The 12,833-nt window shown below is 41.1% G+C and overlaps 2 protein-coding genes across 4 annotated transcripts; both read right to left on the bottom strand.

Annotated features, from left to right (window-relative positions):
* Nucleotides 1–245: 245 nt before the first annotated feature.
* Nucleotides 246–3,339, bottom strand: fosaa (v-fos FBJ murine osteosarcoma viral oncogene homolog Aa). 2 transcript variants are annotated; one of them, XM_056393884.1, is made up of 4 exons: nucleotides 3,028–3,339; nucleotides 2,133–2,360; nucleotides 1,697–1,804; nucleotides 246–1,603 (listed from the first exon to the last, which is right to left on the bottom strand). In XM_056393884.1, exons 1-4 carry the CDS (start codon nucleotides 3,163–3,165, stop codon nucleotides 935–937), a joined length of 1,143 nt encoding a protein of 380 aa, XP_056249859.1. In that variant the 5' UTR covers nucleotides 3,166–3,339; the 3' UTR covers nucleotides 246–934. The 2 variants fall into 2 exon arrangements, with proteins under 2 accessions (XP_056249859.1, XP_056249860.1); XM_056393885.1 differs by having other exon boundaries at nucleotides 2,133–2,287; nucleotides 3,028–3,157.
* A 977-nt stretch (nucleotides 3,340–4,316) lies between these two features.
* Nucleotides 4,317–12,705, bottom strand: mlh3 (mutL homolog 3 (E. coli)). Of its 2 annotated transcripts, XM_056393882.1 has the most exons (12): nucleotides 9,719–12,705; nucleotides 9,079–9,180; nucleotides 8,892–8,971; nucleotides 8,695–8,799; nucleotides 8,495–8,579; nucleotides 8,336–8,404; nucleotides 8,132–8,240; nucleotides 6,810–6,969; nucleotides 6,681–6,704; nucleotides 6,501–6,579; nucleotides 6,251–6,402; nucleotides 4,317–6,147 (listed from the first exon to the last, which is right to left on the bottom strand). In XM_056393882.1, the coding sequence occupies exons 1-12, from the start codon at nucleotides 12,312–12,314 to the stop codon at nucleotides 6,076–6,078; spliced, it is 3,633 nt and encodes a 1,210-aa protein (XP_056249857.1). In that variant the 5' UTR covers nucleotides 12,315–12,705; the 3' UTR covers nucleotides 4,317–6,075. The 2 variants fall into 2 exon arrangements, with proteins under 2 accessions (XP_056249857.1, XP_056249858.1); XM_056393883.1 differs by lacking the exon at nucleotides 9,079–9,180 and having other exon boundaries at nucleotides 9,719–12,702.
* Nucleotides 12,706–12,833: the final 128 nt, after the last annotated feature.

The raw sequence follows: 12,833 nt of genomic DNA, 5'->3' as shown, positions 1-12,833 counted from the left end.
AAGTTAAGTTTAAGGAATATAGTGCTGTAATTTAATAAAATCATACCTTAAACTCTACATTGTATATTATACAGATACTGCAAGTTGATTAGTAGAATTATAACCTTATAATTTAATGTACTGGAACAATATATAAATTTAACAACACCGAGCTGCCACTTTCAATATTTTCATCTTGATAAAAAAAGACAAAAAAAAAAAAGATTTCTCAGAGACAGATTGCAAACACCGGCACCAAACACCACTCTGAATGTAGATTTATTTGTAATTATTCAGCAGCATAGATAAGCAATCAATGCTCATTTTACTTATTTTTAAATTTAACAAATAAGTCAAAATCTGAAAGGTAAAAAAATAAATCATAAGTTACATCTTGATAAGATATATATAATATATAGTATATATATATATGTATACATATATATATATAGTATATAGCACTGGATGTTTTCATGGAAAACTTTCAACATTTTAACAATGAGGTCAAACCACAGTTGATGACATTGAGGTATGCAGGTACTTAACATAGATGTATATGTAAATACAACATTTACAGCAATCAATATACTATTGACACTAAAACACAAAACCATACTGTAACATTAAATTCCACATTACATCTTAGATCTAGGAACAGATCAGATATATATGAGCTTTGAAAATTATTTGGAATTTCTCAGCATGCGTTTTAAAATCAAAACTTACTTCAGTCCCTCCTGTTAAAGTAAAAGCCATGCTTTTAGCTACATCACTCTGTTGGCTATGTATCTGGAGAAAGTTTATATGTTTGCTTAGTCACACACAAGACATTTCATGAATGTATTCCTTGAAGTGTTACGGCATACTGTGGCATATGTTGTTCATATCGTTTCAAAGTCAAGAACCTGCAAACAGAGAAACCAGAGAGATCAGACAGGTAATCTCCCTCTGTACATTATAAGGCTAGGAGAGTTGGAGAGTTGAGGATGTCAACAGATTCGGCTTTGCCCCCTCCACCTTTATGGCTGTCCAATCCCTCTGTGAGACAGTCCAGCTCGGGACACGCAAATGTGAACACAGACAGGTAGCTGCTGCAGGTGGGGGTGGAGGTCACCACAGGAGTGCTGAGAGGCTCCAGGTCGCTCGAAACAGACTTGTACAAGGTCTCCCAGTCCGAGACCCCGAGAGAACTGCTCAGGTCTATGTCTGGCACGGACCGGGCCGTCTCCATGGGGGTTTTCTCTTCCAAACTGGGTAACATAGTGTCCAGCAGGCCCTCCTTAATGTCCAGAGAGGGCTCGAGATCGCAGATGTTGATTTCAGCGCTGGCACACAGCAAGATATTGGAGTTCCCAGAGATGGCTGTGGACGGATCGCTGGGGATGTCCATGTCCTGGAGCGAAGGAGCTTCCTGGATGCCATCCTCTGGAAGTCTGTCCTCGTCTGGACTGGGCGGTAGCTCTGGGGATCCCGCGGGCTCCTGGAAAATAGCCTCCAGCTCCTCTGACATTTGGCACACTGGTTTATGTGTAGCAAGGATAAATTCAAGCCTCTCTTTCTCTTTGAGGAGGTTGGCTATTTCCGTCTCCAGGGCTGCTTTCTCCTCCTCCAGCTTGTCTGTCTCCTTCAGAGAGATCGACATCCAAAATCATCCACACGGGAAAACACAACAGTGGGTGCAAATGACAGCTGAGTAAATGCATCACTGTTTACTTACAGTTTGCAGTGTATCTGTGAGTTCCCTCCGTCTGTTGCGACACTTTGCTGCGGCCATTTTATTCCTCTCCCTCCTTATCCTCTTTTTCTCTTCCTCCTCTGGAGACAGCTGGGATGTGAAAGGAATAATTCAGTTACTACCTTGAAGAATCCAGCCATTTCACCTCCTAATCCACTACATCCGCTGCCAATCCACCCTCTGAAAAATGGCAAAAGCATGTTTCGCTGCAATGCGTCTAAAAATAGACCATTGTTGCAGACTTGCTGTGACCTGAATATAAATTGACTGCCTAAGGAAGGCACACAGCCAGCACAAGGCACCAGAGGAGCATGCACAATAGCACTGTTGCACACAAGGAATTCAGATTGACATATGTAAATTTACACTGTTGACTATTCTGTCCAATAGCAGGTAGACTTCGTCTGAGCTAACCTACCTGCTCTGTTTTCCCCTTTCTGACAGCATTTTTTCCCTTATTCCCGCCTGCTTTGGGTGTTGCCCTGTGAGAGCTTTGCGGTTCATTGGCTTGCTTGCTACCCAGAGACGGGGAGACAGATGTAATAATTGTAGGCTGGACCATCCACTGGAAATCTGGGGTAGAGGAAATTGCAGTGACTGTTGGAACAAATGGAGTGTCTTGAACGCTCATATCTTGGCAGACATCCTGAAAAAAATGGAAATAAATCAACAATGAGGACTACAATAGAGATTTTAAAAAAAAGAAAAAAAAATTATATTCCCATGCTATTAGTGCTTTAAAGTGAATCTTATTATGATGACAGTTATCAGTGAAACATACTAATCATATGTTTAGGGTCTAAAACAAAGGGTAGCCTGCATGTGTTATATTTTCTTGAAATATACCCGACCAGAAATAGCCTTCTCCAGATCAATATTTGACTTTATCATTGTTTCTGACGTCAACACTGACGCAGAGATGCTGTGGAGTCTCCTGAATGGATTTATTTTTCTCAATGAACCGCTGCATCGACACGCTCACATTTGGTCCCAGGACGTCGGAATCATAACAAGACGACCTACAGTGCAATTCTGTCACATCACCTGCGCTGATCTCTGGTTCAATTATATAATCAAGTATATTATAAAAAATGATGTTGAAAAATTAAAGCGCACCCAGTTAATTAAAATCTTATCAATCAGTTCCACCTCCCCCTCCCCCCACCACCAAGATAAAAAGCATCAGGACACTCAGTCTGTGAATCAAATAAAAAGGGTTGTTATATCTGCTTGTAAACGGGGTGCACCCCCCCCCCCCCCCTCCCCCCGCGGGCTGCATGTTGAATATATATGATCAACAAAGCCATTCATACCTTTGCATTGCTCTCCGAGGAGGCGGCGGGAGAGCTCGCCTCTTCTTGCGTCTTCTGGCAGAGTGTCCCGACAGGAGACTCTGTCCGGCAGGTGGGAGAGACTGAATCCATGTCAGGCGTCAGGTTGTTATGATACATCAAGAGGGGAAAAAAACCCACAAGTCCTGATCAATGACAAATATGACTCTGGCCTTCCGCTGGGCAGAGCGGCTTGGGTCTTTTCTCCAGGTATATACCTGGTAACTGGACGACTAGAATGCAAGCCCCTCCTTTTATGCTCTGCTAGAATTTTATGAATGAACCAAGACTGTACCATCCGCGGAGGGGGAGGGGGGGTCAGACTGACAGCCACAGAGGCCTACATTTTGGGGTAAAGGAGCATTATTTTGACATCTTTCCTCTGGTGGATTTACTCCACGAATAATATGTAAATATATACATATATGTTTTCTTAGATCTCGTCACCGCTTCATTGCCGCACGAAAGCCCGACAGCAGTTTTCACTCCCTTTCACAAATATCGGCTTCTAATGAATGCAATGTGGGGTGAGAAACGTGAGCCTATTTATAAATACACGTATGCAACCATTTCCTGGGCGATCAAAATTGGATTTGATGTGATAATTTAATCAAGGGTAAATGATAGGCTACCTTCTTAAGTGATTATGAATAGACAAAAATGATCCAATGTTTTTTTTTTTTTTTTTAAATAACAGCTGGTTTCATTGCAAGGCCGACTTGACACATTTTGCACATCCATTTCAAAAATACATTATGTCGACTACAGCTTACATATTAAACCCGCTTAAATTAGCAGTCTCCAAAATGAACTTCTCTTTGTGAAACGCCTCATGAAATAAAAGGCTGGTGTTTTGAAGAGTCTGACAGACATCTCTCAGTGAGCTCAGCACTTCAGGACTGCGTTTTACAAAGATAAGAATCGAGGGCTGTTGGCAGACATAATGAAATGCTGCTGAATTGTTTACTTCGGGAGGTGGTGGTGGTGGTGAAGAGGAGAGGTGAGAGCATCTGGGGGCGGAGAAGTCACGTGACATGACCCGGAACTTGGGCGGGAGGAGGGAGGGGTCACATTTGACAGGAGACGCATCATCCTTCTCTCCCATCACAACACATGAATGTTTTCCTCCGGATGCATGTCGTGTTGGACCCGGTGCTTGCAGCTCTTCAAGAGAACATCCACACAGATGTGCTGGTCACAGGCGAATATGAATTCAGCGAAGAGCCAGGAACTACAACTAATCTGAAGGTAAGTGGACGATCACACTGCAGCTGTAACATGTGGCTGACTTTATTAGTTTGTTACTATGGGAGAGTTTGTGAATGAAACAATGAGTTTACTGTATTTTCATGCCAAAAATGCGTGATTGAAAAATAACACTTTAGGTCAATACATCCTGCAATAAATACAGCTAGTCATGTAAACACTCCCATCGTGTTTCCTTTCATTTAAAAGGGTACAATGAAGCTTTTCTTATTAATTTGATATTTTAGGGGTGGTCAGAGTTAAAATTAATCTGGTCACCAAAAAAGTAAAACCGTTTTGATGGAAGAGTCTAATACCATGTGTCACTTTATTACTTTGTAGCCTTTAAGGTCAGGAAATAAAACACATCATGATATCACTTGTCTAGTCTCATATCAAGATATCAATATAAGGGAGTCCAAGGGATTCACTGAGTTGATAACTGAGATGTTGGGTCTTTCCTCATATCACTGATTCTTTTGGCCACATGTTGTACACAAAGGAGAAGTTTTCATTCACAACAGAAAAAGTTGAATGTTTGCTTTTAGACAGCAGATCCACTCGCTGAATAATAAATAATTCAAAATAGTAAGAAATAAATCATGTTTTTTTTCTCAATTAACTACTTGTGATAAAGGGGAATATTCCAACTCAAATGGACAAACAGTACATAAATTATTAGATTATTTTAAGATGCATAATTGGGGATATCCAAGTGATGGCAAAAGCCTAAATATGTTCTGTCAAATAACTTAATTAGCGGAAGCAAAGAACTATTAAGTGTTAATATTGTTATATCCACTAACACATATTTGAATCCAAGCTATTTCTGATAATTCAATGCATGATGAACTTTGTGACGGCAGGAAGATGATGCAGAGAGATCACAGCATCTAAACAGGTTTGATAAATATGACTGTTGCAACCTCTTTGACCGATTGAAAAAAGAGGAGAAACTGACCCCCCCTTGAGGCGAAGATAAGACATTTTGAGTACCTGTCGAAGTCCATCGCAAATAACTTTAACTACTTAAGGAAACAAGGGACAGAGATGCAAGACACAAATGCTAAATGGATAGAGCAAATTGCCCTTGGGGCAGAAAACTGCAACTGCACTGTTTTCTATGGATTTAAATTTATTTATTTTTTGGCCACATCCCAGTGTGTCATGTGTAGCAGGCGTTGTCTTTAACAACAGAAAAAAATCACCTGTTGTTTGGGGTGGGGCCAGAAAAAGGGTTTGAACTCAGTTTCCTCCAGTGCTTGTTGCCTCCGAAACTATCAAGTTAACTGAGCAGTTTAAAAAAAGGTTGACAGTTTTAACACTATTTGGCCACCATTTCCTTAAACAGGTTCCACCAATGCATGATTGCTGCTCTTCAGCATCATCTCCATGTGCTGTTTTTAATTGCACTGGCTGTGTGGCAGGTTTTTATTTTATTTAAGAGATTCTTCAAGGCAAGGACGTGTTTTCAAGCACAACCTGAGGGATACAGCTTGATCAAGTGCACTCCAAGTTTTGGAATATTTACGTGGTCACTACAATGGGCCTTTTTCTACTTTTCTGATGATGCATCACGTTTCATCAATGTCAATTTAACATTGATTTTAGTATTTAATCTTTCTGTGTGCTTGGTGATGTAACGGGTGATGTCCCTCATATGTAAAAACTAAATGTTATTAATTTATGACATGTTTAATAAAGAGTTTTTTTTTAATGGATTAGAATTCATTTTGTTGACAATTTAAATTTAATTTAGACATTTAACATAAAACAGACACCCACTTATCTATTTCCATATAGTTCCCAAGCTTTATGCATTCTTCTCAGCTTTTGGAGGTTGGGTTTCTGTAATTCCTGCAGAGACAAGAATGCTTAGTCACCACCAGATTGCTCTGCTGTGAGATGCCTTGAATACTACATTTAATCCAAGGTTCAGTGTGCTACTCCATTCTAGTACCTTCTGGTCTTTGTCCAAATGCAGGATGTCTACAAGGGGAGCAATGGAAGGACGACCATGGGCACACTGGAAGGGCAGCTGGCAGGAGGATAAGGATGCTACCAAGCTGTGGCATTCATCTCTGCTCAGGCTGTCATTGAATTTGATGGCACCTGTTTAATAAGTACACGTATACAAATAAGCATAAAGATTTTGGGCTCATCACTGCAGAAAAAAAAAAAACTGAAGGAGAGAAGTAATGTCATTTTACCGTGACATGCTAGGGAGGCAAGCACTTTCAGCACAGTGAGAGGCAAAGTTCCTCTCACTCTACCAGTTGAGCGGAGTAACTGAAACAATAAGAGAAACAATACATTTGAACCTTTATCGAATTGTAAGACCCTTTCTACGCCACAAAGATTTGGAGATAGAAAGACACTTGCAAGCTTACCTCAATCTGCTCTCGTAGATACTCCTGATGTGAGATAAAGCAAAGTGGTAAACTTAACTGTAAAAACATAATTTAGCTAATTGCGTGATGTAGTTAATGATCTCCATACTGAGGTTTCACAAGTCTTACCTCAACTATAGGCTTGATAACAGATGGTCTCCCTCGCCTTAGCTCATTGCTCTCCTTTTCCATGAAGCACAATGGTACCTTCCCCACAAATACCTGTGGATCTGCTGCCTGTGAGAACTTCACTTCCAGGCCCAATTTCCGTAAATCTGCCTGACAAGACCTGTTCGAGGAAGGGTACACAGTTCTTTGAAAATACAAGAAACATTGTTATACATTATATGCAGTGTTATAATGTCTGTGATATTAGACAAATGGGTTGGGGAAAAAATAGCTTAACTGCTGTATTCACTATAGTCATGGAATTAAACAGTTTGACATAAATCAAAGAGATGTGCTCATGTTTCAGCGATACAAAGCAACGTCACACAGCAATGGTGAATGGTGGTTTAACACATTTACAGATTACAGAATACAGCTTCTGGCAGTTACAGAACCATCAGCCTCCAGTCCAAATCAGACAGATGGCATGACTACCCTGAACTGCAATTTAGGCTGTTTCCGTCCAGAGGTAATGCTGACGTGATTTTTTTGACGACGCTGAGTATAAGAAAAATACAGTCCACAAAAGCAACCTGTGTACTTCAGTGTAATGGGTTTAATAGATTTAACTGAGGCCTTTTACACTGTATCTTGCAGGAAATTTGACATACACCATTAATACGGGCTGCCCAGACAAGAACATTGGAGCACTGACATTACTTAATGATGACATGTGACCCAAAGTGCTACGCAACATCCCAGAGTTAACACAGGGTTGAAATGAGGCTGTGTCACTGCACCCACCCCCCTTTTGTCATCTTTATTACTACCATCCTTCACCTCATTGCTAAAATCTGCTGCTGGGTGTCTCAGGCTGTTAAACCTCAACCAGTTTAAGTCCAGCTGCAGAGTATGTAATTCATCAAGCAATGACATCATCATCACGGCAAAGTAAAAAAAACCCTGTGTATTCTAAACACCTTTACTAACGCATACAGGCCAATACAGAAGACACAGGTTATGCTTCAGCTATTGTATGACTAACGACATGATAGAGCCTAAAAAAACAAAAAACTAAGTAAATAATGTAACTAATGTACTAAATTGGCAATATTCTGTCCTGAAAATCAGATGCTGACTTAGAGATTTATCCTCACCGGAGTTGGAGGTTCACAACTGTAATGGACAGGCCACTGAGAGTGGCTTCCATGTTGAATAAGTATTGATTGAACTGTCTTATGATATACTTTGAAAAACTTTATACTCTCAATATACTGTATCAGCCTTTACGTCAGTCCACTGGTGATGCTGTTGTACTGTACATATACAGTAGATAAACACACCTAAGCAGCCTTAGCTCCTCTTCTGTTACACTGATCTCAAGAGGTGGCAAGATGGTTGAGGAACACAGACGTCTCTCCCCTGATGCATCTGGGTCTTCCTCATAGGAATCTGTAACAGCACATACAGTTGAGACAGTAGCATCGCATCAATACCATTATTCATTTAACGTCTAATTCTCAAAATGAATACTGTGCAGTTTTTACCTGCAACTAAATTCTCGAGCCGAACTCTCTCGTGTGCAGCGTGTTGATCCACCAGCACCAGAAGATTTCCTGCAGTTTCAATACGCACACAAATATTCAAATACATGAGATGTTGGCAAAACAACAAATGACAGTGAACAGTGAAGTTCCTGGCTATACCTTCAGTTTCAGTGTGTGCTGCAGGTTCTTCGTCTCTTGTATCGATTAGACATGCAAGAAACTTCTTATCCACTTGATGAATAACCTGTAAGGTAATTAAATAGCAATTACGTTATAACATCAATGGAGACGAAATGGTTGAAGCATTGTAAAGAACATTTTTTCAGAATATTCAAAAGGAAGCCAAAAGAGAAATGTGCCTTCATTGTGTGAATCATGGCCTTAGAAAAGCGGTATGGAAACAGGATGTTATGGATCTTTACAGCCAGTCCATCAGCTTGCCCATTTGATATGTCCACACCAACCTGTAGGTAAAATTCATAATGAATCATTAAATTATTTTAAAAAAAACCAAAGGCTCACAAATGCCCTCTAATACAAAGAAAACATTATTTACCATAGGAGGTTGGACAAACACAGGATTTTTCCATTTCGAGTACAATGAAGAAAGTGAATTGGAGCTCTCACCACCATCATCTGTGAGGGCAGACAAGAGTACATGTAAACACAAACAAGCTGGTGATGATTTTGTACAGTGTGTGTTAGGTCTTTACAGTCTACAATCTGATCTGTCCGTGAGGTACCTCTGTCATCAAGCCCTGAACTAATCACTCTCTCTGTCCTGGATCTAGGCAGGAAGGGCAACACTAGATCCACCTGAAATGGGTAACACCTGTATTCCATCCCTACATGAGCATGAAATTAAACATGGGCATTATGGCTAACACTTGATCCACATGACTGTTTATCCATTTTCTCGGGTTAATCAATCACTGTGAAGGTTTTCATTCTTATTGATGACTAGTAATTCCATGTCAAATCAACAGATTTTATAAAGTTTTCCCAGGTGGCCATCATGGGATGGTCTGTGACTAGCTTCAAACTTCACATGACTAAGGCCATTGTACCCAATAATGAGTGCGCAAAATTTCTGCCCCATATCTCCTTTAGTTTCTGAGATATAAAAAGGGGTTTTGGCCCTATTAAACATGTGTTGCTAAAAAAGTTCCATAAGTCATTCGACTATTCATGCTACATGCTTGACATTTTCAGGGACTGTTCTATGCTATTTGATGTCTTTAACTTATAAAATGGTTGGCCTACAGTCAAATATTTCCCGAGTCCCCAGAAGGCCAGTCGGGAGGTTTCTGTTGATTTGACATGGAATGATTCGACTACTATTTCCTGGTACTATTATGTCAATAAATATGTCTACTAGCGTACCTGTTTCAGAGATGACACTAACTGCCATATTGGTGACATCAGATGTACAGCGCACATGTGTTTCTTCGGTGGATGGATCCTCATATTTGCTAAGCCCGGTCACTCTGTTGATGTAAACATTCTTTCCCACTGATGTATCGTAGTGATGAAGCCAGTCACCTGATGTTGAATCCCCTTCCTTCTCACACAATTGAGGGTTTGCATTGCTACATGAGACTGGCTCAGGGTTCAGTGCAGTGTCACAGGGATTCTCATTGTTGTTTCTGTCTTGGATATCATTACCACTGCTGAGACAGCTATTGTCCTCTGAGGTAGTACTGGAAAAGTGCGGTAACACCTTTGAAGCTTCTGTCCTGTGCTGTTTCAAATGACAGAGTTTAGCAGCCAAAGATTTTTTGCCTTTATTCTGAGCTGAGACTGGTTTTAGTTTAGTGAAAACTGAGAGGGTTGCTGGGCTTCGGAGGCTGCTCTGTGTCTCCTTTTTTTGTGGCTGTGTAAGATCAACATCTTGCTGATCTTTTTGACAAATTGACAAATTCTGGGGATTCGAAATAAGGCCTGTGTTTGCCTGTGGAAGCCTAGCATTGTTCTGTAAATGAGTCTCCAAAGAGGGTAATTTTATTTCATCACATTTACCAAATACTTTTCTAAAGTTGTCAAGAGATCCAGATTCTTTGGGTAAAGAAAACCTTTGACAGGATACATATCTGGGAATCTTTGAGGGAACAATAGGATCAAAGTCTTCGCAATGTTTCCGACAAGATCTGTCATGGCTTGCATCCAGTGAAATTTTGCACTTTGATGCAAAGGATCTCTTATCACCTTTCTGTGCTAGGTTTTGCTGCTGAAATACTGACTTGTTGATTTGGGACAGGTCATGAGTGTGCAGGCTTTGATGAATGAATGGATCAGACAGACTGATCTTTCTGTTACTTATCAATGTCCGTCTGTGTCCTCCTGGACCCTGACAGTCAGGTAATAATTGCTCGATACTGTATAAATCAGGATGAATTTGTTGAGTGATGCAGTCTGGTAAAGTCACATTGCTGGTTGAGGTAGAACTAATCAATATGTCTCTTTCATTTGAAAGCTGTGAGTGACTTGACAGGCATAAAAATTGAGAGCCTTCCCCAGCTTTACTGAATGTTGGCTCCTCTACTTCAATTCTGTTATCATCAGATGCAAGTTCCAGTTGAGCCAGATCACATCGTGGCTCATCTCTACATTCTTCAGATATGCATCCTTCACTTTGTATCTTTTCCATGTCACTTGTGGGTATCTGTTCAGCTTCAGTTTCTTCACATTCCATCAGACCAGACTCCTGGCAAACACCATCCTCAGAAATATCTCTGCGCTTACGATGAACAGATTCAGATGCCAGTTTCATTCCGACACTGCAATCTAGTGTGAAAGCACTCCTAGTTGCTTGGCCACCTTCACCACTGTTGTTCCCCTCTTGGTCCATATTGTCAGTGCCAAACAGTTCAGGAGACACACAGTCCAAGTCTTCTTGAGAAAGCACAGCCACCAAGTTCTCCTTTCTCAGGAAAGCTTTCACTGCCTCTTCAATGCACAGCAAAATGCCATCCCAGTCTTTGAACTCTATTAGAGTTTTGGCAGGCTCAAGACAGATGTCATACTCAGAGTAAGAGCATTTGATGTTGATGATATATACTCCATGCAGGTCTTGGTTTCGTTTGTGCTTTGGACTCCTGATGGCAGACTGCCCATCTGGACTGTCATTTTTCTGATTTGAACTGCTCAGTCTACGTAGGAGAAAACTCAACAGCTTGTGTATCTGTGTTTTCAGCAGCAGTCTATCATTTACATACAGGAACTGTAAACTGTTGTTGTAGTGGCCCTCTCTGCCAATGTAACCCGTCACTTCAAACTGTCCATGTGTGTAGCAAATTTCTCCCAGTTTCTGTGCTCGCCCAAGGCTGTGTATCTGAACAAACCTGTGGTAAGTGTTTTTGGCTTTGGGAAGCTGCACCGTCATGACTCCCGTGCAGTCATTCTTGAGGGTGAAAGACACAGAGGGATGCATCAGGGAAATAGCCTCCACTCTGTGTCTGATCCTCTCACCCTCCAGGACAGCATCCATCCTCTTCCTCCGGACTGGCATGTTGTGGAAGAAGTTACAAATGACAATAGTTGTCCCTGCAGACGGTCGAGCAGTCTCTGCTTCGAAGACATCCAAACCTTTGGCGTTCTTGAACATTTTCACGTTTGTTTTCACGGATGATCTGGTTCGGGATGTGATTTCAACAAGTGCGGCCAAAGAAACTATACTCGCCAAGGCTTCTCCCCTAAAGCCATACCACCTGAGGTTGTCCAGGTTTTCAAGAGAGTTGCACTTGCTTGTGTGGTATCTGTTTCCCACACACTCCATATCCTCAACGCTCATCCCAGCGCCGTTGTCGATTACCTGAACTTTGAACGCCTCCATGTCCATCCTGACTCCGACACAGGTCGCTCCGGCATCGATGCTGTTCAGGATGAGCTCCTCTACGCACTGTTGAAGGGAGGGGATGGCGACACCGGAGCGAAGTTTCCCCTGAACCTCTTTGGGCAAACACTTAATCATGGTGTTCATTAAATTCAGTTGGTATGTTTATTCTCTTCCCTGTCCTGACCGAGCAATACAAGCAATAACATAACTAGACCGTTGCTGCCTAACGTCCAGAGACATTAGCTTAACGCTAGCTAGTTCCACGAGTTCCAACGATAACTTTTTGACCGTGACATATTCAAAATACTTCTGGTTTCAAAAATCATTAAAATCAACAATAAAACGGACTAAAACCTGACTAAAATCAACACACCTAGCTACTGTTTACAGTCAACGAAAAACAAAGACATGAACGTAAGAGCTAACATTTGACGCTGACAGCGCCATCTTCTGGTGTGAAGGACCTCGTCCTTCTTTTTCTTTGGATCAATGGAAAGTTGCAACCAGCTTGTAATTTGCATACCGCCACCTACTGTACGAAGTGTGTTATCTCGTGTTTATAGACTGACACAACGTTGCATTTTAATAACTGCCATTTTATTATCCTTGTATTTTCAAGTTTAAGTTTATGTACAAGTAAAATTTCACCTGATTCCTGGAGCT

This window comes from Seriola aureovittata, chromosome 13 (assembly GCF_021018895.1).
Source record: "Seriola aureovittata isolate HTS-2021-v1 ecotype China chromosome 13, ASM2101889v1, whole genome shotgun sequence".
Lineage (NCBI taxonomy): Eukaryota > Metazoa > Chordata > Actinopteri > Carangiformes > Carangidae > Seriola > Seriola aureovittata.
This window is presented reverse-complemented; position numbering and strand designations above follow the sequence as displayed.